At 39.5% G+C, this 26,869-nt stretch overlaps 1 protein-coding gene across 2 annotated transcripts in view; it reads right to left on the bottom strand.

Moving 5' to 3' along the window:
• Window positions 1-26,869, bottom strand: part of LOC148325927 (collagen alpha-1(XI) chain-like) — a 62,653-nt gene that overhangs the window by 1,189 nt on the left and 34,595 nt on the right. For both annotated transcript variants that reach the window (XM_088310908.1, XM_088310910.1), the window contains 51 exons: window positions 26,438-26,491; window positions 26,264-26,317; window positions 26,141-26,194; window positions 24,473-24,526; window positions 24,352-24,396; window positions 23,214-23,267; window positions 23,088-23,132; window positions 21,582-21,635; window positions 20,342-20,386; window positions 19,597-19,650; window positions 19,469-19,513; window positions 18,249-18,302; window positions 18,126-18,170; window positions 16,903-16,956; window positions 16,708-16,815; window positions 16,567-16,620; window positions 15,699-15,752; window positions 14,933-14,977; window positions 14,705-14,758; window positions 14,566-14,610; window positions 13,922-13,975; window positions 13,769-13,822; window positions 13,552-13,605; window positions 13,345-13,452; window positions 12,772-12,861; window positions 11,567-11,620; window positions 10,175-10,282; window positions 9,996-10,103; window positions 9,730-9,783; window positions 9,586-9,639; window positions 7,517-7,624; window positions 4,974-5,027; window positions 4,834-4,887; window positions 4,699-4,752; window positions 4,233-4,286; window positions 4,045-4,152; window positions 3,907-3,960; window positions 3,686-3,739; window positions 3,537-3,590; window positions 2,807-2,860; window positions 2,461-2,568; window positions 2,271-2,324; window positions 2,135-2,188; window positions 1,881-1,988; window positions 1,751-1,804; window positions 1,634-1,669; window positions 1,489-1,542; window positions 1,151-1,403; window positions 826-938; window positions 658-726; window positions 337-570 (listed from right to left, as the gene is read on the bottom strand). In XM_088310908.1, coding sequence (XP_088167034.1) covers window positions 337-570; window positions 658-726; window positions 826-938; window positions 1,151-1,403; window positions 1,489-1,542; window positions 1,634-1,669; window positions 1,751-1,804; window positions 1,881-1,988; window positions 2,135-2,188; window positions 2,271-2,324; window positions 2,461-2,568; window positions 2,807-2,860; window positions 3,537-3,590; window positions 3,686-3,739; window positions 3,907-3,960; window positions 4,045-4,152; window positions 4,233-4,286; window positions 4,699-4,752; window positions 4,834-4,887; window positions 4,974-5,027; window positions 7,517-7,624; window positions 9,586-9,639; window positions 9,730-9,783; window positions 9,996-10,103; window positions 10,175-10,282; window positions 11,567-11,620; window positions 12,772-12,861; window positions 13,345-13,452; window positions 13,552-13,605; window positions 13,769-13,822; window positions 13,922-13,975; window positions 14,566-14,610; window positions 14,705-14,758; window positions 14,933-14,977; window positions 15,699-15,752; window positions 16,567-16,620; window positions 16,708-16,815; window positions 16,903-16,956; window positions 18,126-18,170; window positions 18,249-18,302; window positions 19,469-19,513; window positions 19,597-19,650; window positions 20,342-20,386; window positions 21,582-21,635; window positions 23,088-23,132; window positions 23,214-23,267; window positions 24,352-24,396; window positions 24,473-24,526; window positions 26,141-26,194; window positions 26,264-26,317; window positions 26,438-26,491 — 3,594 coding nt within the window. The remainder of the gene's footprint in view (window positions 1-336; window positions 571-657; window positions 727-825; window positions 939-1,150; window positions 1,404-1,488; window positions 1,543-1,633; window positions 1,670-1,750; window positions 1,805-1,880; window positions 1,989-2,134; window positions 2,189-2,270; window positions 2,325-2,460; window positions 2,569-2,806; window positions 2,861-3,536; window positions 3,591-3,685; window positions 3,740-3,906; window positions 3,961-4,044; window positions 4,153-4,232; window positions 4,287-4,698; window positions 4,753-4,833; window positions 4,888-4,973; window positions 5,028-7,516; window positions 7,625-9,585; window positions 9,640-9,729; window positions 9,784-9,995; window positions 10,104-10,174; window positions 10,283-11,566; window positions 11,621-12,771; window positions 12,862-13,344; window positions 13,453-13,551; window positions 13,606-13,768; window positions 13,823-13,921; window positions 13,976-14,565; window positions 14,611-14,704; window positions 14,759-14,932; window positions 14,978-15,698; window positions 15,753-16,566; window positions 16,621-16,707; window positions 16,816-16,902; window positions 16,957-18,125; window positions 18,171-18,248; window positions 18,303-19,468; window positions 19,514-19,596; window positions 19,651-20,341; window positions 20,387-21,581; window positions 21,636-23,087; window positions 23,133-23,213; window positions 23,268-24,351; window positions 24,397-24,472; window positions 24,527-26,140; window positions 26,195-26,263; window positions 26,318-26,437; window positions 26,492-26,869) is intronic.

The raw sequence follows: 26,869 nt of genomic DNA, 5'->3' as shown, positions 1-26,869 counted from the left end.
AATTTTCAAATTAGACGTTCTAGCCTGGGTTGGGTTTTCCAAGTATGGTCTCCAGTTATGCTTCAGGGTAGTGATGGGAAAATGAACCAGTTGTTGTATTTTTGGACTCCTTGAGATGGCACTGTCTGAGTTTCCATTTTTTGAACGCTTTTATTTAAACCAACAGTGCCATCTAGAGGAGTCCAAAAATACAACAACTGGTTCATGAAGCAAATTTGAAGCATCATTTTCCTATCATTAGTTAACAGTTAACGTTAGGGTACAAACAAAAGTTAGCGTTTCAAATGAGGGTTTGAAAATCAGCCTTTTTGACATTGAGAGTATTTGAGGACTTACAGCACAACCGTCGACGAGCGGCTTGATGAAGTGGCTGTTGTCGTACGACATCTCCTCATCGTTGGAGCCCAGGAAGCGCAGAGCCTTGTCGTAGCTGTCGGCCTTGGCGTCGTACCACGCCGCCGACTGGTGGCACACGTAGGAAAAGTTCTGGCGCGCTGACGAGCTAAGCAGCTTCAAAAAGGTCATCTGCACTGCGTTGATGCTGTTCTCGGCCACGTCCACGTAGTTCAGCTGCAGGCCACCGAGGAAGGGAAAGTCCACGCATGTAGTCTGCTGCTATTTATTTTGTAGAATCGATTCGCCACCAGTTTTACTTACGATTTTTCCACGTTTGAATTCACTGAACCAGGAACCGGGCGTCTCCTTGGGCCAGTTGGATATTCTGACCTGCAGGGGAAAACGAGAACACAGGGCCCCCACGGTCACTTCAGCGTCTTCACTACGTGTCACGTTCTACTGCGGCGTGTTGCGTGGCACAACACTCACCCCCGAGGACTTCTTGTCTGGGTTGATACACGTCTCGCCGCCCGCCGTGAAGTTACACAACACTTTGATGGCATCTCCGATGCAGCCCTGGTTGGGATCGATCCAGTATTCACCTGACGGGGGGGGACGCAAGCATGAAAATGAGCGGAATCGCTGCAAATACCAGCGCTGATTTCGGAATTCTACGCCCTAATTGTTGGATAGGGATTTTCATGGAGGAACTGTCGTTCTTTGCCACCATCTTGTGGCATCTTCGTGCCAAGCAAACTATGTTGAAGTGATTTTAGGAATGCTAAGCTAACGGCCACCTCTGACCCCCGCCTACCATCTGGGAAGTCAGGCTGGCTGAGGCGCAGGTCGTTGCAGGTGCGGGCGGGGTTGTCGGCGGTGCCCAGAGGGAACTTCATGCGCTCGATGTCCTGCTTGAGGTTGTTGAGGGAGCCAAACACGTCCTCCATGGCCAGGCCATCGACGCTGTAGTCGTCCGACGCCTCGTCCGCCTGTTCCTCAGCGTGTCGCTTGTTCTTCCTCGATGCGCGCTGGATTGGTAGTGACTGGATGATGTCACCTGCTGGGCCCTGTGCAGTACAAAAGAAAAGTTCTACAAAACTGGACTAAATAAGGACAAATTTTGCAAAAGACACTAAAAGGGGGAAAACTTACAGGAGGTCCAGGGGGTCCCATCATACCAGGGTCTCCTTTCTGACCTGCTCCACCCTGAAAGCAAAAAAAACAAAACACAACAGACACGTTAAAAAGACTCATTTACAGGAATGACAAATGACTCATTGTTAAAAACACAACTTACAAGTGATCCCTTGGAGCCCTTTTGCCCATGAGCTCCCTGGTAAAAAAAGAAAAAAAAGAAATAGAGATGAGTGAACATGAAGATGGAAAACAGAGGAGAAAGAAAAGTGCAACTTACAGGAATACCAGGAGGACCAGGAGGACCCAGAGGTCCGTGAGGACCCATAATACCCTAACGGTAGATAAAACCACACATTAGATTGTGATGAAGACGTTTTTCCAGAAGTCAGTCAGTAATATGAACTCACAGATTCACCCTTGCCACCAGAAACACCCTGTGGTCCAGGCAAACCTCTGTCTCCCTTCTCGCCAGACTCTCCAGGGGGTCCAATGAGACCGATGAGACCGGGGTGACCCTGTCCGTGAAGGAATGGGCACAAATTCACTGAATAAAACAAAACTGTTCCTTACCATACTTGAGTTGTAAGCAGAGACTTGAGAAATTACTAAGGCTGACCAAGAAAGACTTAACATCCGCTAATAGCACGAATAAGGATCTTACCTTCTCTCCCTTGAATCCAGAGTCGCCTTTCATACCAGGAAGTCCGGGAGGTCCCTGTGGACCGTCAGGATGGTGAGTGTAAGTGAAGGTGGAAAATCCCTGCATTCAGCTTTTTTTTTTTCTTTACAAAACTTACAAGGGGTCCTGGAGGTCCATCTTTTCCAGAGGCACCAGGAAGTCCTTGCTCACCCTGAGATGAAACAATACAGGATATACATGGACAGTACTTTAGCATGTGCACGAGTAAATGCTTCAAGTGCTGCAAACATAAAAAATTCAATCCTCATCTCGACCCTACTTTCATAAAATCAGAACTCGAGACTCACAACAGGGCCGGGGATTCCTCGAAGACCCTCAGCACCAGGCTTTCCGGTGGGACCCTGGGCTCCCACAGGACCGGTCTTTCCATGAGGTCCTTCTGCTCCGGCTTCGCCCTGTGGGGAATGAACAGGTTGTTACGGCTGTAAAGGGCATTTATTTTTTTGCACTCAAGGCATGCCAAAGATTATTGCACCTGAGCTGTGAGAACTGATTAAATGCTAATATGCTAACAGTTTGTATGCTAACACGTTGCAAGATCTGAGGAGAGAGAGCGCTAAAGTTGTCAGACATTATTTCTAATGAGGGCTGATCAAATGCTGTTATTTTGCTGTGCTTCAATCCATATTTTACCTTGGATCCTTTCTCGCCTTGTCGTCCTTCCTGTCCCGCTGGTCCGATGGGTCCCTTCAGGGCGGAAAACACACACACACGCACAACTATTGATGCCGCTATCGTTAAATTCAATGACCGCCCGTGCAAGCGTTGACCTTGAGAGAGATTTTCCATTATGTTCTAAACACGCTAAAAGCTAAAAGCTGTCCAAACAGCCTCAGGTCACTAGCACACTAGTGTTATGTGTGTGTGTGTACCCGAGCGTGCATGTTCGCTAATGATAATGCACATTCAGTATTGTCATGCAAAATATGGGAGATGATTCTAAAATTATATATTTTATATATGTTGCACAGACACTGTCCGATTAAAAGCTCCAAATACAGTATGTTGAACACTTGCCATACCATTATATCATTGATATACAGTGTCATTTGTATTATTTCCATTCCTCACTATGTTTTCAAATATGAATGACATTGGTTGATGGTTATTTTCCTGGCATAGCACTCCAAATAAGCAATATTATAAATATCGTAATGTACAGCCCATAACAATCACAACAAAGTCAATATTTGGCATATTGGTGTTATCAAAAAAAAAAAGCATAAAACAAAACAGTTATTATTATCAATCCAATTACTTTTTAAAAACATTTCAAATAAATTAATAGGATTTAAAATATATTAAATACTATGTATTAAAAATGGCACACATTTGAAATCTAAATCCGCCATTTTCTACTCACCCGTTTGCCAGGAGGTCCTGGTACTCCGGCCTCGCCAGAAGGACCTGGGGGACCCTGAATGGAGTTGGAAAAAAATAAATTTTGTCACATATTGGGATGCAATACTTTCAGTTGACAATTTATCTTATTATTTATTGGTAACAACGTACAGGTTGACCGGCCTCTCCATCGTCTCCCTTGTCACCTCCTAAACCGTCAAGGCCCTAAAGAGAGATTTTCCAAACATTCAAATCAATGGAAATTTGTTGTCACACAAAATTGGTCCAGCACAATAATGGCCCAGGAAGACATTGGTGCATTAGTAAACACCACCACATAGAATATGAGGGAAGAATTACTGTAGAAATTATTAAAAATATATAATACTTACAGCAGCACCAGGCTCGCCAGGGGGACCGGGGTCTCCTGGGAAGCCAACAGGGCCCTGGGGAGACAGTGGAAAGTGACTCAAGGTGTATTTATTTTATTTTTTTTGGTTTAACATGGTGTCGAGCATGATTGCACATACAGGGTTACCCTTGGGACCATCGTCTCCAGGTGGTCCGCGGGCCCCGGCAGGTCCTGCAGCTCCGGGCGGTCCAGATTCTCCCTTCTCGCCGATCTCTCCTCGCAAGCCCTGAACACAAAAAACACACCACGGGGTCACTTAAAAAAATCTTATAATTGACATTCAAATTTGGTGTGAAATCGACTTACTGCTGAACCTGGCTCTCCGGGTGATCCTGGGTTGCCGGCCTCACCATTTTCTCCCTGTTGAGTGAAAAGCAAGAATTTGGCTGCTTGTCTCAAAATTCAGATATTTGATGTAGATCTTTGCATAAATTTATAATCCCCTTGTACATCCTGATAGAAATGGCAGATCATTTCAAACCTTTACATGGCACCCTACAAATAAATTAAAATTTCATCGAAATATAGCAAAAATCATTTTAGACAGAAATTAACAGGTACCGCGATATAAAACAAAAATTGATACTACTGGTTAAGCATGCATAGCTATACTGTGATGTTGACAGACTTCTTAAGCACCCCACAACCTCCGCAGTCTGAACGTGATTAAAAACTAAATACCTCAAGCTCGCAGGGAGCACATAGCCGTCTACATTCTAACAAATGGCGCAAACCCTTGCGATACTAAACAATCCATCAAAAACCTTCTCACCTTTTCACCGACAGCTCCTGGTCCGCCAATACCACCGGGGGGGCCTTGAGCTCCCTGTGGATGCAACATACTTGACAGTCAAGGCCATTATACCAATAAAGGCACTGAATTTCACAAGACACAAAACAAACTTACACTGGCTCCACTTGGACCCTGGGGTCCACGGGGGCCTGGTGGTCCAGGAGGACCCTGTTAAAAGACACGCATAGACAATTACGTCTTAAAAGATTCACATTATATAAAAAAAAAAACACCTTCAATTCTTAAGCACTCACCATGGCTCCAACGTCTCCGTTCTCTCCCTTCTCGCCTGGAGGGCCTGGCAAACCCTGGAAGAGGCGAAAGTCATTTGTTAGAGCAGGGTATGCTGCACGATTATGGCTAAAACGATAATCATGATAATTTTGATCAGTATTGTGATCACAATTCTGAATCAAAACTGTGAATTTTTCAGTTGAGATGATTATTGTCATTTCCAGTTAAAATTGACTATAAAACTGAAACTAAAAAGCATTAAACATTTCAAACCACGAACTTTGCCTTACGTTCGTTCGCTAGCTAGCTTATTGCTAACACACAAAAAAAAACCCCACCTTATATTGGCCAACAAAACTCACATTGCTGATGTGATACCGTAATTTTGTACACGGTATTGAAGCTCTGGGAAAAATGACTTAGATCGCTACAGGCGTGGGCAAACTACGGCCCGGGGGCCACATGTGGCCCGTTAAACGTTTTAATCCGGCCCACCAAACTTGAAAAAAATTAAATGAATAAACCTTGTTAAGGTTTTATTTTCTAAATACTGTGGTTTTTCAAAGACATATATTTTGTTGTAATGCTTTTGTTCACTTTCATTTAAAATTAAATGTTTTTTTTTTTTCTCAGATGAGGTGAGGTTACCAAAACACTCCATCCATCTGCTCCTGGTCCGGCCCCTCTGACAAATTTTAGAACCCATTGTGGCCCACCAATCAAAAAGTTTGCCCACCTCTGGTTTAGACTCTGAGCGTTTCTTCAACGGGGGAAGATATTTTTTTAAACACCCTTTCTGAGATAACTACAGTCTATGTATCTTAAAAAAAAAAAAAAAGCACTTTCATCTTCGTGAGGTGGATCGAATTTTTGTATATGTGTTTGTCAGAAAATCTTGTATACTACATTCCAAGCAGTTCAATTTCTCCTCATTCAACTATCAGTACGTCGTTTCGTATTTGCTCATTGCCTGGTGTAAGAGGCCAATTCATAACGGCCGAGGCTTCAATCCTGAGCTTAGCGAGCACAGACAACTAAATAACGCATGTCAGAGCATAAATAACGGCGGCGTGTGTGAAATAGATTCACTAATGGATTAGAAAGATGCACTCTTTGGCACACATAGCAAATCGATATGTGTTTACAAATGCTTCTCTCTATCTTTCATACGTCCACCCTCTTTACTTCCGGCACCAAAAATATGTGAGAAAAAAAACATTCAATCTATTTATTCATAGCCCACAGTGAAAAAAATCATTAGCGCTGCGCTGCGAGTGGACATCAACTGAAGGGCATTCTTAATTAAAAGAGGGGAGATCAGAGGAGTGGGGGAGGCCCAATTAAAAGTCAATTATGCTGAATAACGACGTTATTAGGCCCCACTGGCCGGCTGGCTAGCGGGGGCATGGAGGTAATTAACTTTGAGATGTTTAACTGAGTTTCTTCTTATAGAAATGTCCTTTGGAGAAAAAAGACAATTGGATAGACAATTTGCTTCAAGTTTATTTCTTTAAAACCATGATGATGACAATTATTTTAATTATATTATATTATTATATTATTTATTTTTTTGAGAATATTTTTTTGTTTTATTATATAGGTATGACTTGTTTTCTTGAAAAATTACATTTGGATTCTGAAATATTAATACAGGGTTTCTCCACCCAAAATGATGCCTTTATTTTCTAAGGCGCTGACTCATTTTCTTACCTTTTTATTTTTGTGAAAATAAACATTCCCACATAAAATTATGATTTTGGTGCTCAGGTTAACACTTTTTTTTCCCACTCTCAAAATTGTTCCTTTTTCTTTTGGGAAACTTACATATTATTATTATTATTATTATTATATTATTACATCATATTAAAAATTTTGGTGTCCTAAAATTTTATTTATTAACACATTCTAAAATCGAGAGACATTTTGGTATAAAAAAATGCTACTTTTATGATTAGAAAATTACAACTTTTGTTCAAAAAATTAGGATTTTTTTTTTATTTTTTTTTTGCAAAATTACACACTTAATAAGACTCCTGAGCATCTTTTTGCAAACATTGTATTTAGGGTCACATGATCAGGCTTTCACCTGGTTTACATAAGCTGAGTAGCTTTTTTTTTTATAAAAAATGGACTTTGGTTTGAAAACATTTCTGTCACTGTTTGAAGATGCAGACTGCTCGAGTTAGCTTCTCGCGCGAGCTTCAAGCTAGGTAGTCAGTTGTAAAATATCCGTGTACTGGTATTTTACGAGGGGTTTGTTTTCCGTGTAAAAAAAAATCAACATCAACATTAACAGCATATCGGCACTACGCCAAGCGCTATGTTAGCGCTGATTGATTTGAACTCGGCTTATTCTAAGCAGGAGAAGACAGGAGGGGAAACAAACATTGTTTAACCAGGAGCGAGGCCTTCATGAATAAATGATGCCGTTTTTTTGTTTTCCGAAGTCATGTAAATGAGATGAAATGTCATTAGCAGGAAGTCATTTGTGTTCAGGAAACAAACCACGGGAGGTGCATCTCAACAAGGTTCCAGAAACAACAAGATTAGAAAAAGGGCAAACCTGTAGTCCGATGGGTCCCGGAAGACCGGGGAAGCCTCTGGATCCTTCGTCTCCTTTCTGACCAAACATTCCCTGTTGTCCTCGGGGACCGGATTCGCCATCGCTGCCCTACATGAGGCCCAAAAGAGAGACGTATTCAAGGTTACGCAGTGGAGGGGAGGGTCAATAAGCACTTTACAACGCAGATACGCTCAATCAGGGCGGATGGTACCCTTAATGAGAATTCTGAAGGTTGTTTTATGATGATTCGTGCAGACTTTCATTTTCCTCGCCAGTTAATATATGCTTAGTCACAAGGTGATTGAGGTTTTCTGTAAGATTTGTATTAATTTACACAACTATAATTAATGAATTAATTTATTATTTCTCCTAAAATTACATTTGTTCTCGTAAAATTCTGATTTTCTTCCACATTCACTTTTACACTTGTAAAATTATGCATTTTTTGCTCTTAAAATCAAAAAAGAAATTCTCTTAAAATAATAGTTTTTTGTATAATTGACTCTTTACTCTGCTGAAATACCTATTTTCTTCCAAAGATTTAGAATTATTTTCAATTTACCGTTTTGAAATACAATTCCAACTTTTTTTCTACTTATACAATCACTACTATCATTATGGTTATTTTTTGGGGGGTATTCTCCTAAAATGACAACTTTATTCTCACAATATTATTGTAAGTCCTTTTTTTTATTTTTAACAAATTACAACTTTACCTCAAAAAGTCTTCTAATCATGTATAACTGTAGATTAATTTTTTAAAAATGAGTTAATAAATGTCTTTATAAAATGAAGAATTTTGGGGATAAAATTACACCTTTAATTAAAATGTACTTCCCAAAAAAGGCAAAATTACAATTTTATATTACAAGTTTATAATATTGTGAAAATTAAAACTATTTTAATTTCTCAATTAAATGCCCAGTTCTTGTAAAATTACCCCCAAAAATTATTCTTAAATTAATAATTAATTAATTATAAATAAATAAATTTGACAGTGTTCTTGCAGCACTATAGCAATTGGAGTGCGGACGATTTTGATTTGAACTGACAAACGAATGTTCACTAATTGCCCTGTCAGCTCGGTCGTGCTAACTGCTCTCGGCCAGTCTGTCCTCATGTTTATTTTTATCATTTTCGCCCCTCACAGATGCTGACATTTGGCTGCTAAAGCTTGAACATTTACAACAACGAGTCGCTCGTATGCTCCCTCCTCCCGTCGGGTTATCCTCTAATGCAGAAAGTTTTCACTAATGAGGCGGACGTGCAGGCGAGCGTATTCGGCAGCTCGTCGACATTGGACGTGCTGAGGCGTTTTTTTTTCTCCCGCCAGCTCATGATTGGTAGCATTGGCATGCTGATGTGCTGCTGTGTTATTTTTATGATAACAATGTCAGTGAGGCTTGTTAAAAAGTTGCCTCGGAGTAGGACAAAACTCTGAAATCAATTGATGCAATTCACAAGGAACTCATTTGGTGAAGATGACTTTTATAGTTGGGTCATCAGAATTACACAACCAAGTAAATATTGTTAGCTGCCTTGTTCTCAAAATGTGAGAATTACAGAATAACATCGTCAAACTGGACTGATATTCTCCTTTTTTCAGTTTTTCGAGCCACATCCAGACTAAAGTCAACACCTGCATATTCGCAATTCGATATTTGAGAATTTGCCTATTTGCAGATTTTTTAGGGCGCCATCTTGTGGCATTGTGGGGCCTAGGGACTATGTTGAAGTGAGGGGAGGAACTTCATTTAGTCAGGACACCACCGCGTAGCCTTTATCTGCATCTTGTGGCATCTACAGGCAACCACACACTTTTTGCGGTGGGGGGATGTTTATTAACAGATTTTCGCCGGGCAACAGACGTATGTTATTTTCTGCCACCATGGCAAAAATGGCACAGCGTGTGGCATATGGTTGCACCAATAAGTCTTGGAGCGGCACAACACATCAGTAAGAATACAATTATATTCTCTCTCATAATAAAAAAATAATATAAAAGTTGTAATTTAATGATATTTTTGTACAAATTCACGTTATATTAAAGAATGGGAAGTGGTACTCACAGCTGGACCAGGAGCTCCGATCACACCCTGAAGACCACTGGGGCCAGGTGGACCCTGAAGGAAGAACAGTTACAGTGCTGATGACAATGACGTCCTCATATTTTCCAAGCAAATGATTGTTTTATATGAAAGCAGGGGACTTACAAGTTCACCCTTGTCTCCTTTGCCTCCCTTCTGTCCAGGTCCGCCAACCTCTCCCTGTGGGACGATACAAAATCAGGACAGCTCACTTTTCTACCCTCCATCTTTAAAGGTACGTGCACTTTTTAAAGTCACCTTGACCGCAGTTGGCCAGGTAAACATTTCTCTCGGGATTCTAATTTAATTGGCTTGCACAACAACCTTGAGGTGAGTTTTTGCCCTTAATTGATTGTCTGCAACATACGTGACTCGTACTACTTTACACCCACCTTGTCACCATCCTCTCCAGGTGGGCCTTGAGGTCCGGCTGAACCGGGAAGGCCGACAGGACCTTGGATGCCATCGCGTCCAGCGGGACCCATAGGACCTTTCTCTCCCTGAACGACAGATGACAAATGAATGGAATGAACTCTGCGACAATGATTGTTGGAGGGGAAAATCTACTTACAGGAGCACCCTTTTCACCAGCTGGTCCTGGTGGTCCCTGGGGGCCGTTGCGTCCGGTCAGGCCGATGGGACCTCCGGGGCCAGCTGCGCCTCTCTCACCTGGTGAACCCTGTCATATTGAATCACATCAGTCAGCATGAGAACGATTCCTGGGTGTATTCCTTTCATAAGGAGATGCATTTTATTCAAATGGAGAATAAGGGCAGTGAGAAAATAGGCTGTTGCAGTAAAGTGGAGATTGCAGCGGACAATAGGATAGAATCCAGAAATATAGTTACAAGAATAGGAGAAAATGACAAAAGCTAAAGATGCAACGGTCTGTTTAAACCCGATTCCTAATCTTAATCCCTAACCCTCCCTCCAGAAAAGACCACCACACACACTGAAGCCGCTTTATAACAGTCCCATGTTTTTTGTTACTAGCTGCTTGTTTTGGGGATAACATTTCACTCTTGAGTCTTGAGATTTTACTACAACCTGCACTCCACAGCCATCCAGTGCTAGATGTAGCAAAGCAGCCCCAGTTTCATACAACTGTACCATGAAACGGAATGTTTCATAGTGTAGCCTATGTTTGTGCAATGGCACGCACTGACAAGAATGATATTTTATTGATCTGAAATAGCGCTCATCCTCACTATGGTGAATCTAATTTTACACAATGACCCCAACTCCTACCATCAACGAGGTGAATTATGACCAGAATCCACCCATTTTTTATTGTGCAATAATCTAAATATTATTGGCAACTTGCAACAATTTAAAGTCTTCAGTGAAGATAACGTGCGTTTTTGGAATGTAGCAAGCTAAGGTACCCCAAAAATACCCACAAGTATTTGGTCAAAATGATGGTGTACCACAGGCTAAACTGATCATCAAAGTAAAACGGTGGAGTGATCGACGTGTTAATCACACTCACTGACGTTTCCACAGCAACAGGAAGTCAATGTTTCGCGTTTGCCATCCCAAAAATTCCAGCCAATTTGAGCTAAGTGCCTCATTGCGCTCATTCACAGATGATCTTTTCATCTCAGCAAATCGGCTGTCGCTGGAGAGGTGCTTTAGTGGTATAATTGTAGGAAGGCCGTGTTTAACACTCTGACAAAATGTCATACGTTTCAAAGTCGGCTGTCAGTCAGCTTTCTCCCTATTCCGCCGTCGCGCAGGCTTTTCAAGAACCACACTGATTTATGGAGTACTTGCCCATAAGTGATCCTGTTTGCGCTTCCAATTTGAGCGTGTATGACCACTACCGGGGAGGATGTCGTTTTAGTGCGACAAATGAGTGAGCTCATGCTTTTCCCAACAGTTCATTTGGAATGAGAATAAACAAGACACAAAAATCACGTACACTAAAGTATTTGTGGTGCAAATGCGTTACAGTGTCACTTACAATGGGGCCTGGGGGACCTTGAGGCCCTTCTCCTCCCTTTAAGCCACCTGGACCCTGAGAGCACACAGAGAAGACAAGTTGGTGTCAGGTTTGGACTATCAGGAAAAAAAAAAAAATTAAATAAAAAAAAAAGGAAAATATGCCAGAAGTCTGCCATTTTGGTTTGAAACTGTAATCATTTTGGTTCATTTTGCCCCTTTCCAGGTGTCCTTCAAAACAACTCGGTGTAGGCATTTTGTCCATTTCCGACGACAATTTAATCAGGATTGTAGACGGATGGGTGATGCTAAATAGTCAAAATTCAAATATATGTCAATAAATTTAGGTGAGGGTGCATGAAGTTTGGTAGGCATGTCTATCATGAGTACATAGACTAAAAAGCCTAAAAAAAAAAAAAATCCATGCGTGAAAACTGCAAGTGTGCAATCTTAATTTCGTCGCCATTTTACGTAAATTTTGGTAAAAAAGTACATTTGTTAGCCTCCGAAGGATTTTGGGGGGGGGGGGGGATACAAAATTACAAAACTGTTTCCGTCCTTGCGTGAGAGCAGAGCGTGCCGGTGAAATTTGACGACTCGCCACAAAACCCTTCAGAACTGAACTTAATAAGCTAATGTACTTTGTATTGAGCATAAGGAATGCGGATGTAAAAATCCAGGTCCATCTATCTCGGGATGACTGTCATGTAGTTTGCTTCTTGGCTTTGCAGCGAGTTGCGTGTATTCGCTTGTGCTGAATCACCACTGCATATGGGGAAAAAGGCTGCTACCCAGATGCAATAAAGGGCTTTCATTACCGTAACTCATTCGCAGGCCTCCGACAGTGCCAGCGGGCATGGAGGATGCCGAGCGAGCAGAAGATTCCACACGCAAAAAAAAAAAAAAAAAGAATTGAGAAAACGAATCATTGGCTCATATAGCCCTGATCTGTTTTTGCTAAAAAAACTATATACTGTATGTGTATGTTCCGAATATTTCGATTAGCTTATTCAGCCACACTTTAGGGGCATACTCACAGTTCTCTGTATGATGCCACTACAAACGACGTAAACTTACTCTTGCATGTATGATGAGAACGTTAAAAGAAACTCATTATATATTCCTTCAACGATTGTCATTAAAGAATGTAAATATACATATATTTTAAGCACTTAAAAAAAGTAAATTAAGTCTGTGTGTTTTTACATGTCAGAGAATGTTACTTACATTGGCGCCTGGAAGACCTCTTGCTCCCTGGAAGCCACGCAGACCAGCAGGACCTGGTTTACCACCGGGCCCCTGAGGACCTGGATCTCCCTGTAGAGAAACAAACAATCCATTGAGTGACAGCCAGGTTAACACGTGAGATTTTAGGGTATTCAAAATGGATGGAAAAATACCGGAAAGCTATTATTAAAAAATAATAAATAAATAAATAAATAATAGTAATAATTCACCCTGAAATACGGATTAAATGCAATAATTAGATTTTAGTTACGGCGCTGTGTGTGGTCATAGAATGAACTAAACTCGCAAGGTTAAGTGCCGCAGCGTATAAATACTCAAACTACATTTAAAAGGATTGTATTAGTTTATATCAAGATGAAATAAAAGGCTATTTTCAGTGGTTTTAAATTGCACATTTTTTGTAACGTTGCCATTTTAAGCTAATTTAAGTGGCAGAGATGATAATTGTACATCTCCAGCACATTGGACCTGCATTATATTTATTCAACAGTGTCCAAAATGTCTGCAGATATCTTTGAGTTTCATGGTTACAATTCAAAAGTGTTTGTTTACCTTTCCGCCCTCCTTTCCAGCAGCACCTGGCAAACCTTGCTCTCCAGGTGGGCCCGGGGAACCAGGGTGTCCTCGTTCTCCACTAGGTCCAGTCTCTCCGGTTGGACCCTGACAGCAAACGGCAAAGTTACTCAATTATTAATATCCTTTTTTTTGTGACCTTTCCTTCTACTTTTTCCGAATGAAAGGCACACAACAAGGACTTACTTGAGGTCCAACCACGCCTCCTGGTCCTGGAGGTCCGGTTTTTCCTTGGAAGCCCTGAAAGGGAAAAAAAGCAGCTCAATTTTCTTCAAAGTTATCATACTCGATTGTTATCTTTGCTGGCTAACGAGAAGATTGCGATTAGCCAGTCAGCATTTGCAAGGATGTGGTTTAGCGAAAGGTCAATTGGGAATTCAGGGGGATTAAGATTGACACTGACCGTCTCTCCTCTCTGTCCTGGGTGACCTGGCAGCCCATCTTTTCCTGGTGGGCCCTACAAGTAAGGTGGAGGTTCAAATAGACAGTCTCGTAAAAAAATAAAAAAAAACAACAACTATATATTATTCTTAACAATGTGATTGCAATTACTTACATTGGGTCCCTTTGGTCCTGGGAAGCCTACAGGTCCTTGTGGTCCTTGAGGACCCTTTGATGAGAAGAAGTGGTTGGTAAATTGGATTACAATTTCTATATAATATTGTATACAAGATTAAAAAAAAATATTTAGGAAAAAAAGATGTAACTAAGTATATTTTGATAAATAAATACCTAATAAAATAATTCAAAATGAAAAAAAAAAAATCAGACTTTTTTTTTTAAGAGCATTCTGTGCTGGGGATAGGAACTAGGCCCATCCATGAATGGCAAAAATCTGTGAATAAATTAGACAAATTATAATTGGAGTGAAAAAAAATCTAATATAAGAAAAAAAAAAACAAACCCTAAATAAACAGGGGTCAGTTGCAAGGGTTTCAGCGAAAAACAGGGGATAGGCGAATCAGTGATTGCTGAACCGCAAATATGCGCGCCACCAATGCATATACTATTGGATCTCGAATTCATAAAATAATTCCCCCAAAAAACATTTACAGTCCACTTATCAGTTCAGTAGTGAGGCACGAGGCAGAAAACTATAAAATAAACTCCTGCAGACTTTGAATGGGGTGAGAGTATGGTAGTTCTTTGTTAACAAACATTTGGAAAAAAAAATGAAAGCCACCCAAGTGAACGACTAACCCTCTCTCCAGGTGGTCCTGAGGGTCCGTCACCGCCTGAGGTGCCCTAAGGGAAGACAAAAAGATAACACGCAATCAGCTTTCCGCAGTCACATTTAGACTACATCACGCATTGACTAAATCATGAATTGGCTTATCACCTTTGCGCCTGGTTTTCCTGTAGGTCCTCTGGCACCACGCCCACCACGTGGACCCTACACAATCACACACAATTGCACATACTATTCTCATCGGAGGAACGAAATATTGTTTTGAAAATATGTAGGCAATGAATGCATAGTGTCCACTAAGCAATTTTATCGCCCCAACTGTTATTATTGTTTGAGCAGCATAAATCATTCATGTTTCAAATCCATGAAATTGCTTACCGTTGGGCCGCGTTGGCCTCGAGGACCAGCTTTGCCACCGACTCCCTGATCGGGACATAAACAACAACAAAACAAGCTTCAAATTAGGGGGGGGGGTGCAGATATTTTTTAATAACTTTTCAAAAGACGACTGGAAAAAATACTTAAAAATATAATGCGAACATTTAAAAAAAAAATGTATGCCAATCTTTGTCATAGATCAAGTGTCTCAAATTCAACATATGTGATTGGGGGACGCTAGAGATGGAGTCTGGATGTGTATGGGCCACATCAAGAATTTCACAAACCAGGGGTTCAATTATTGAAAAAGTGTGTAATTACACTAATCCACTCTTAAGCTTAACTAATAACATTTTAGAACATTAACGGTTCTTCCAAACATGAGCAAGACTGGTGACCCGCCCCGGTCCTCTCTCTCATCTCCCTGGTACTTTGCATCCTCTTCAGCAGGCCGAGTTGAGTAATGATATCTGATTTCTTGTCCACTGCAACTTTCTCTGTGCATGCAAAACAGTTTGGGTGCACCTGTGCTCAACAAAAAAAATGTCTCCTCGGCTGTCATGAGCCTGAGCTCTCGTAGGCTCCCAAAAGTGATTAATCACACACATGAAACGTCCACGGTAACAACATTTTAAACTATGATGTCAAGTATTGGACCATCAAATGTTTGATGAGTTAAGTAAAAGCTTTATAATTGCAAATGAGTTTCACGTTTTTGTCAAATTAATTAGATGTAAGCCTGTCTTAAGCATAAAACAAAGCTGACCCTTGCGCCTTTATCGCCATTGGAGCCAGCGAAACCGGGGAAGCCATTGGAGCCCTGCAAGGAAAACACAAAGAGCGAATTAGAAAACAGCACAGATTAAACAATAAGAGCAAAAAAAGCCTTAGTTGGACTTTTAAACAATGATTTATCCAACAAAAATTCCCTTTGGGCTATTGATAAGACAAATGTGACTGTTAGGGTGTGGTCCATGTGACCTCACTTTTTCATTTTATTCTCACCCATTGATTAACAAACTCCTGCTACTCATATTTATAATTATATAATAAAATATAAATAAACCTTAAAAAAATAATAGTAAAAAAATTGGGGCAATAATTCAGGATTACACTCAACTCAAAATTCCCATGTTTTACAAATATTGCGAAATTTAAACAAATACAATAAATTAAATGAAGGAATAAAATAAAGTACAAAATATGAAGTTGTGAAATTCTAATTTAATTTATAAAAAACAATATTTAAATTAATTAATGAGTAAATATAGCTATTAGTAAGTTTTTCCATTCTAACAAATCCCCCCCCCAAAAAAACAACAAAAATAATAATAATATTCCCTTTATTAGTCCCACAATGGGGAAATTCGAGATTCGAAACCAGGCCTCCTGGGGAGACTGGGTCCTGAACGCGGCGCCTTAGACCACTCGGCCATCCTGGCAGCCAAAAAAAAACTAGATAAAATTGACATAATTCAGTACTTTGGAGTGCAAGGGAAAGGTTTCCAGTCTGACATCTCTCACAATTAGTGAACAACGAATAAAACATACTGTATGTCTGGTCAAATGTTAATTTACAGCCAATCAGGTCACATTATGAAATAATGAAGTGCATGTCACACATGTCCACTTACTTTGGAACCTAATCTTCCGGGGTATCCGGGCAAGCCGGGCACTCCGAGCTTTCCCTAAACAACAAAGGAAACCAGAAATCTTTAAAAACAAAGTTATCTTTAATTTGGACTTCAATCTTATTATGTGATCGGATTCTTCACCTTCTCTCCAGCTGGACCGATGGGACCGGAGTCTCCGTTGGGTCCTGATGTGCCCTTGGGGCCCTCAGGTCCGTCCTCTCCTCTGGGTCCTGTTACGCCGCCCTCACCCTAAGTGCGATCAAAACAAACTCTTATTAATGTTTAGTTTTATTTTTATCTTTGAGACTTCCTACAGAGAAAATTTGGGAAAATCACCTTGTCGCCCTTGAGGCCCATGTCGCCTTTGAAGCCAGGGAAGCCATCTTCTCCCTAGATGGAATTAAATCAATTAATATGATGATAATAATATGTAGTTTGTTAGGCAGCGCAATCCAGGAGCACAAGTAACGCGAGTAATATCCGACAGTGCCCTCTAGTGGCCTTTTGGATTAAAACAGCAAAACCAAGTTAGATACTCTAATGACATCTGGTGTTTTTGAAAAAAAGTGCATCATCGTGTTTCTGAAATGAACAGAAATGTACAAGAATTAATGGGAATTATCCCAAAATGTCAGAATTTTCTAATTGAGAAAAAATGTTAATGTTGTGGAAAAAAATACGTATTATGTAAATGTCAACATCTAAGAAATTAACGGTGATGCTTAAAATGAATGATAACAATGACAGAAAAAAATTTAATAATATACAAAACCGTATCTATTACAGCAATAAAATATAGCATAGAAATAATAATAAATACCCCCACCAAAATATCCAACAAATAATATGATATAATATATTAAACATGTTTGTTGGTTTGCAAAAACAAACAAAAAACACATTCTGTTTTAGTTACTTATCGGAAGACAATCGTCATTATCTCCCAAAATATCACAATAATAATAATAATAATGATTTCATATAAACAACATATTCATGTAAGTACATACATGATACAAAAATACCACACTACCCCCACAAAAAATTAACACATCCGAAAAATGGAATTAACTAAATTAATTAAAAGACAACAAAAAAATAATAATTATATTATAACATTAAAGTTTGTAAAACAATTGGACATTCAACCAATTTCTGGTTAATTCCGACTCAATGTCATGAAACGTATCTAGCTGAATATCCTCCAGTTTCCATGGAAGGTTTTGAGAAAGTTACCGGAAATGTACAAAAAAAAAATCCTGCTCCTGTTTGCAATCCAAGTCACAATGGACTGTAAATTTGAGGTATTTCATCACAATGCAGTACTGTATGTAACCGCACAGTAAATCTTGGTGCTTGTATTGGACAGTCTCAAAACACACACAGTGGCCAAGTCAAATCAAACAATCATTTAAAAAAACGTATGATTGTTCAATTGTGTGGTTGAGGCCTTCCAAAAAGATCCTTTTGTACGGTTCGTGGTTGTCTACACAATCAAATATTGTTATCTTTGCCAATATCAGAGCTGCTCTTTTGGAAGCCATAAAATGTATATTTACCTTTTCTCCTTTTCCACCTTTCAGGCCCCGGATTCCTTCTGCTCCCTGGAGAAAACAACAAATCAAGTTAGATCTTAACTTTGTGGATTTGTAACTTTGGTCCAAAGTGTGATGAGCGCTCACTTTGACGCCACGAGGTCCGGGGTAGCCGATGGATCCCATTGGTCCAGGGAAACCCTAAGGACAAGGAAAAATGGAGTTTAGTATATTTGATACAATTCCATTAATTTCCCAGAAGTAAGTAACAAGTTACACATGTGGAAAAGACTGACAAGAAGCTGAACTCAATTATAGACAATGAACAAGTCAGGTAAAACGCTTTCATAATTTGGTTACACACTATGTATCCTGGAGTTGGGCAGTGAGCCATTACATCCAGCAGATGGCAGCGTGATAAAATAAAAAGCCCGTTATTTTTAGGAGCAATGAATCCTACAATGTGCTATTTTTGACATTCAAGACGCCGCCTGTCCCTTTGCCAGCTATGTGGGGGCTTACGAATTCTCTGACCAAAGTTGTCAAACAAACAGTCTCATGAGTATGACTGGAGGTTTTTTTTTTTTTAAACTGGGCAGAAATTAATTTTGCCTAGCGACAAGTGACTAGTTCAACGACTCAAAGTAATTCTGTCAATCGAAGTTGCCCTTCACTTGGCTAAAATTGTATTAAAGATGTTTTACAATAATTAATGTACACTATAAGCACGAGATAATGATGTATAAATGATAAAATTAAGCATTGGATGAAAATTATCAGATATAATTTTTAATTAGATTAATAATATTTTGAAAAATTTCAAAAATAAGTGACGGAATGAAAAACATGCGTAAAAAAATTCAAGTGCAGGCTAAAGAATTTAAAAAAATTTAAAAAAATGGTAACAAGTAGAAATATAAAAACCTCAAAAATAAAAAATATACATACATAACAGACAGTGTAAAATAAAAAATAAGTACATGACAAAATTGTTTATGGGAATATAGTTGAGTGAACAACACAACAACATTCTAAATTATCTACATTATAAAATATCTTAAAATAATACAAAACACAAACCAAAAATATAGAGGAAACTTTTGTTAATATTACAATAAAAAAATAAATACACTTACATTCAAAAATCTAAATATTAAAATGACAAAAAAAGATATTTAAAATTAAGCTACAAAGGTTCTGTGATCTGTGATTTTCCTGGTACGTAAGCTTACGCAAGTAGTTGGTGAACTATTATTTTGTTTTATTTATTTATTTTTTTAAATATATTTTGCTTTTTTCATATACAAACATCACGGTACACAATTAATTTGTCACAATACCAAGCCCAATTACCACACAACACTTACGGCTGTTCCTTTCTCTCCTGCAGGACCCTCTTTACCTGGGTGACCCTAGAAAACAAAAAAAAAACACTTAGTTGAATATAATACAATTAGTTGCCATTTTGTACAGATTGAGGAAGGGCTTGACTTACAGGAGGCCCATCAGCACCACCAAGACCGGCCAAACCCTGTTTACCTTGAGGTCCCTAAAATCATGCGATAGACAGAAAAGGCAGGGAGTTAAAAATACAGGAACATTGCGAACGTTTAAGAAACCAGAGTGGTAAACATCACAAGATGATGCAGAGAAAGGTCGGGATTATTATTGGCAGCGTTGGTCGTTACCAGCTGATCAGCCACCCATACACTTGAGTAGATAAAGACTATTCTGCATATATAAAAGTGTATATAATAAGTGTATCTACTCATTATCTACCACTTATTACAAAATTTAATAATAGCTAATAGAAAAGTAGCAACGACATACACGCTAGCGTCTCTACACCTACGCTGCATTTTTATCAAAATCAAGTAATCAGTAAGCTGTTTATTTTAAAGGTCAATTCTGTAAGATGGTGCTAAAAATGTGCTTTGGCTCTTACATTGCGGTATCTTTAGTGTTAAAACCATTATTTGTAAATGTTTGCAATTTGTGGCTGATCTTGGTGCCAAACCGCTGCCAATAGCAAAGGTTCATTTTAATTTGTTAAAATCCCATCTTGGAGGTTCCATTTCTAAATTTTGTGTAATTCTATGGATTTAACTTCAAAGTTGTCAAATGTGAGGCGTGCTAACTCAGACAAATGCAACCACTTGAAGCTGTCTTCTGCGGCAGAACATCTGCTGAAACGCTTTTAAGTGAAAATTTTAGGCGGGAGGGAGGGAGTAAGTACTCACTTTTTCACCAGGAGGCCCGATCGGCCCTTGAGGCCCAATGAGACCCTGAAAAAAGGCGAGAGAGAGAGAGACAGAATGGGTGTTACACACAACGGGCAAAAATGAGCACCTGTCAAGGCTGTTTCCAGTTTTAATTTGCTGATTTTTGCCGCTTCATTGCCTCCACATTGGAAACACTTTAGTAGTGTTTATTCAGACATGCTCAGCCGCCCTTGCAAATAGACTTTTATTATTATTTCCTCAAGCCATTTGACTTTCCTCCCGAGGTTTCAATCCCTGAGAAGAATCAGCATTTCTGAACATATTTGACATTTTTTCTCCCCATCGAAAAAAGGGGCTCTTTGGCGTTCATTACATTTTCGGGTCAAAAGAAAGCAACAGAAAAAAAAATTAAATGAGAAAAACATTGCATTGTATTTTATAATTATTCCTTTCCAATATAAAGTAAATATTTTAATGAAAAATAAGTGACTTATCTACCCTGAAGCATGATGTGTGAGGTAAAGCATGCAACAAGCAAATATTGATTAAAAATGATTCGTAACACATTTAATTATAACATATAAACAATGTTCATTGGGAAAACCCCCACCTACGCCCTAGATTAACAGTTTTGGATAAGTAAACATACCCTGGGGAATTATTGGCTCTGGAACATTGTTGCTGCTCGTAATTGGATGCAAATGTGATGGTGGTGTCAAATTGAGCCGCTGACATATTGTAACGGTTGCAAACATTTCTAATGAACCATTTTCATTGCATATGCTGATGGTTAAAAATGTCTCTGATCTAAACTTGAAAAAAAGCTTTAAAGTGCATTTTTTTCATTAATTGTCTCATTGAAGAACATGAAGTGAGACGCTAAATATTGATCCCTACTGTTCGTTTTGGAGTGAATGAGAAACAACAAATGCTTATTGGATTTTTTCTTTTTTTTGAGGGAGGGGGGGACTTTTGAATCATTAGACAAGCCCCAGGTCAAGTAGACATTATTACTGTTCCTCCTGAGGAGTGAACCAAAGTGAACTTCTCGTGTGAATTTTTCGGGCTAAAAAAAGGGGAGGATATGAGAGAGCAAAGTGTTCGCGCAGACGTTGGATGGGGAAAACAGACGTCTGAAGAGGAGAATAAAGAAATAGCGAGAGGTAGAATTCAAGGCAGGAAGTGATCGTGTTGAGTTAGAAAACAGAGCAGATGCAGACACATTGACAAGTAGATGGTGGCTGGCAGGAGGACTTACATGAGGGCCAGACAAACCCTGTTGTCCGGGAGGACCTGGTTCTCCTTGTACACCCTAAAACGTCGAAGAAGCATGTCGTTAATATTTTCTTTGATTGTGTTGATGGCAAAGCGATACGGCTTTAACTTGTCATATAAACTCAGAGAAAAGTTATATTGTGCAGTTTCCATGCAGACATATTGGGTTGTTGTTGTGACTTTTATCTTGTCCTGTTACGGGTCGCCACAGTGAATCACTCAACTAGGATCGGTCTAAAAAGACAATAAACTTGGACAAAATCGTTTGAAAAAGGCCCCTTGTGGAAAAAAAACAATTAAAACAATGCCACCTTAACATTTAACAAACTATCAACTACCCTAGCCAACTTGGGGCAGCCATTTTGTCATTTCTCTCGATTGAAAATCTTGTAAAATAAATTTTTGGGTTGACTTCCCCTGTAAAGAATCATAAAGGCTCAACGTCTGCGACTTGAGACATCACAGATGGAAAAAATCTAGTGATGTGTCTTTGATGAATTAGTGTTTCAACATTTCTTAACTCATTCACTATCAGCCGAGTGAAAAAAAATGGATCTTTGACGTATTTATCCGTCAATGGCAGTGAGTGAGTTAATGGGGTGTCTAATAGGTACAGCGTGTGTTACAGTAACACAGTGCTTCTCAATTATTTTCTGTTACGCCCCTCTAGCAAGAAGAAAATAATTTGCGCCCCCACCCCACACACTCTCCACCGCAACTATAAATAACAGCATTTTTGTTGCAAAACGAGTTAATACTTGCTGCGAATAATGGTCAATGTGAGTTTCGCCACTGCCAACTACTGGAGTGGATGAGCAATTACACTTTATTGTAGTATGGCAAAAAAAAACAAAAAACATTGCACCACGCCCCTCCCTAGGGAGGGCCCGGGCTGTCCCACTATTTGAGAAGCACTAATTTACCATCTGTGAGCAGATGACAACTATTTTTTTTTCTTTTTGCACCTCTTTTCTGGATTTTAATGCGTCACAAACCACATGCAGACAGACAAACCTCCCTGAGGTTCTGAGCTTAATATAAACATGTCGTGACAACTTTGTTGGAAAAGAAGGCAAAAGAAGCATCAGTGCAATCCCCGTGCGAGGACAATGAGACCTCATAGAGATTAACCAAATAACATGTTGGCTTTTTGAATGTCTTCACGTCAATGACTCAGTGACCACATGTGGACTTGTTTAGGCTTCTTCACCAGTGATCCCACCCCAATCCTGCTCCCCGGTGAGACCCTCACGAAAGCTGACGGCAACCTCATCGTTTTTAAAAAAAAAGATTCTTGACTAGTATGCTGCTCTGTAATATGAAAATGAACTATGACCTCTGTTATGACATGTGATTAACGTCACGTAGGGCGGATGACGAAGTGATCACCCTGGTGGTCTTGACATGTGTGATTCAATGTCCTCCTTGGGTAAACATTAAAAAAAAAAAAAAAAACAACACCAAGAAGAAACAAAAACATGGTCCTCACCATGTTTCCTTTGGGACCCGCTTGACCGTCAAGTCCAGGAAGACCCTGCAGGGAAAAGGGTTTGACAGGTTAGAGCACTTATCCAGAGAGCAATGCAAGCACGATGATGGAGTGCGGTGTACTTACACGCTGTCCTGCAGGCCCTGCGGAACCTCTGGGGCCCAGCAAACCTCGAGGACCCTGCATGGCGAAACAATTGCAAAGGGTGTGACATTGGATAGAAGAGCAAAAAAGACGATGAGTAACAGCAGGAAGTAATATCACAAAGAACGCTGGTTAGGGAACATTGAGTAAAATTGTGTATAGAGGTAAAAAGGCCAATGAGAAAAAGTGAAAAGAAAACAGAAAAGAACATTGAGTACAGCATTAAATAAATAAAGTGTATATTGAGTAAAAGAGTGGGTCAAACAGTTAAGAAAAGAATGGATTTAGTGAAGGAAAAATGAATATTGCGTAACAGTAAAGAAAAATACAGCCTGAAACAGTCTTTGTAAAATGGTAAAGAAATTAAGTATGAACTCAAAGAGAGAATATTGCGTAAAAGTAAAAAAAAAAAGTATTGTATAAAACAAAAAGAGTATAGTACAAACAGAATGCTGAGTAAAATATGGATCTTAGAAACTAAAAAATAAAAAATTCAGCAGAACAGTTAAGGAAATAATAAAAAAAAAAAGTACAAAATAATAACAAGTAAGGAACATATGAATAAAAGAGGAAAAAAACAGTAAAGACCACTTTAAAAACATCTCAAAAAGTACATCAAAGGACATTAACTAAATGACATTGATGACACGAGCAAAAAAAAAAGTCAAAAGAACTTTGACTAAGGAAGCAAGCAGAAATCCAAAGAAAACAACAAAGAACCTTGATTAAAAGAACAACTATGTGAATAAAAAGTGTGTATGTTGCATCAGACTTTTCAACTACGCCATCCGCAATGCAACATGCTGCGTTTAGTGGCAGCAGCAAAGCAGCAAAAAACTGTGGGAATTTGGAGCGCTCTTCCACTATTGTCCTCATAAATACTGACCTCGTGTGGTCAAGTCGGGTATAACCCACCACATGAAAAACTGTCTCCATTTGGAGACTTCTAATCAAGCGCGTGTGTGCGTGCTGTCATCACACAAAATATATGTGAGACCTTCTGTTCTCACACATTGCTCTTGATGACCAAGACGGAGTGTTTTTTGACAGCTTGATTTGCTGCAGCGTGTCGGCCTTATAGCACCGCATTTTCTTTTCAGAAGACAATAAATCCACTTACGCCCTCTCCAGCCACACCTCTCTGTCCAACTTGGCCGTCTTCCCCCTGCGAGGCAACAAGCGGAGTTCACTGGTATGAAAACAAAAAGCGGGGTACATTGGGATTGGAGGTGACTACTTACTCTTGGCCCGTCTTCTCCTGGAGCTCCTGGAGGTCCTGTCGGACCGTGCTCCCCCTGGAGAGAAAAGGTATCAAAGAGACGTTAGTTGAGCAAACGAGGGAGTGGCAAGCTCACAGCTGGAGCAGAGGAAGGAAAAAAGCCGATGACTCGGCAATTACCAACGACGCAACGACTTGAACCTAAAGCGCGGGTGACCACATTTGGAGAATATGCTTCCCTGTATTTACATGTCCTCTATACGTCCTTTAATTACGCCCTATAGGATGGAATTGACGTCTGGAAATACTCCCTCTGTGATTTTTAAAGGACTCTTCCACGGCCGCCGCCCTGACCTCTCTTTTTAAAAAAAGGGTCCAACAAGTCCACAACACCGCTTAAGGAACAACATTTGACGTGGATCAGATGCAGTTTTTGAAAACTGTTCTAGTGTGATGTTACGAGTCAAATGCACACGTTTGAAAATCTAAAATATTGAGCCTTCCTCTTATGTTTGTTTCTGTTGTAATGATATAGGTACATTGTCTATTTGTTTTATCTTCATTAGGTGTGTATGTTTCATCATGCCTGTGTGGTGTTTATATGTTCCAGCCAGGGCTTGTGCGGGTTTTGGCCAACATCACAAAAAACATGCATCTTCAATTCAATGAAGAGTTAAAATATTCCGTAGGTGAGAATTGTGAAAGGCTTTTTGTCTAAAAGTGCCTCCTCCAGCTCTCCTATGATCCTAATGTGGACATATGCTTTACAAAATGGCCGCCATATTGCACTATAGAAAGATACGCAACAACTAGAAATAATAAAGCAAAAAATAGTCACGAATGAGCGCAAAGTCAATCTTGATGTACGATTATGTGATCATTCATTTCATCAGTTATTAATGCTAACCACCTCTTTCCAAAACAGAATTAATACAACAGCACTATAGAAAGAAATATAATGACTAGAATTAATCCAAACAGGCACGGCAAGTACATTGTACATGTCGAATGACTAAAGGATGGCGCCTCTTCCCAGTTATTCATAATAAATGTCGTAAGTAGAAATAAACCGTTCAGGCTGATGTATGTCCGTGATTCTCAACCAGTGTGCCGTGGCACAATAATGTGCCGTGAGAGCTCATCAGGTGTGCCGTGGATAATAATCCAATGTCAATTATTTAAAAAAAAAAAAAGATTTTCAAACATTTTTTTTTTTTTTTTACTTTATCCGCGCCAATCATGTATAGTGACAGGCAAAACAATGAAATTTTTTTCCGATGTGAAATATGTGCCTCGGCTCAATAGAGGTTGCGAAACACTGATGTATGTATGATTTGACTAAACGATCGCTCATATCGCTAATTATCAAAGATGACCGCCACCTCGCAAAATAGAAATGTACAAATCTAGAAATTATATTCATCTAAAGTAGAACAGTTTATTTATTTTTTCTGTTTTATTTTTTAGATTTTTGATTTATTTATTTATTTTTACATTTTTATATGTTAATGGTCTATTTAATATAAAAGAGAACAGAAGGTTTAAATTAATTCATTATAACATTCACTCGATTCACTATTTGCATGGTGTTGGTTAGATATTCTGTGGATGGTTAAACATTGTTGGTGAAAGGAACGTAAAAAGGAAGGTCAAGAAATAAATAAATAAATAAATAAAAAGTGATACTCACCCGATGTCCCTTCTCTCCGGGGAGACCGGGAAGGCCGTCGAAACCTCGGTCGCCCTGAAAAAATAGAGATATGACGACTGTCCAACAACACTGAATCCTGACTGCATGTGTAGGTTACTCCACCTTGGTCCCGGACTCTCCAGGCATTCCTCGTGACCCGTCAGCTCCGTTACGGCCCTAGAGCAGCACGCACAAATCATATCGCAAATATGGGTCAATATGGATGCCTGTGGAGAAGTCCTCATGGACTAAATGGTCTTCATTTGGAATAGATTGATTGATCCAAGCTTGACTCACTCTCTTTCCTGCTTTTCCCGGGGGACCAGTAGCACCTTGAAGACCTCTGGGCCCCTACGGAACAAATGCATAATAAATATTATGAGATTGAAGTAAACTATGAGGGAGAGCAAAAAATAAAGCAATGACAAAGAAAATGGCATTAACTAGTAAACGAAGGTCAGCAAAACGTTGCTTTTTACTTCGACTTGCTGGTCAAGGTTCTGCATACGTGTACATTGTATTTCGTGAAAGTCTGACTGCGCATGGTATGATAAACAATGACTTCTTGGTTACAGAGGGGGTTACAGTTATGCGAGTGAGCCTGTGTGGCAACCCCTCACTTAGAGCCGTTGTGTCACCTTGGCCACCCAATTGAAAAATTTCCAGCTTGGGGTTTCTTAAAATAAAATACACACAGTAAATAAAAAGCAACATTTTGCAGTTGGTAAG

Source organism: Idiotropiscis lumnitzeri, chromosome 12 (genome assembly GCF_059441095.1).
Source record: "Idiotropiscis lumnitzeri isolate Australia: NSW breed Sydney's pygmy pipehorse chromosome 12, RoL_Ilum_1.0, whole genome shotgun sequence".
In the NCBI taxonomy this organism is placed as follows: Eukaryota; Metazoa; Chordata; class Actinopteri; order Syngnathiformes; family Syngnathidae; genus Idiotropiscis; species Idiotropiscis lumnitzeri.
This window is presented reverse-complemented; position numbering and strand designations above follow the sequence as displayed.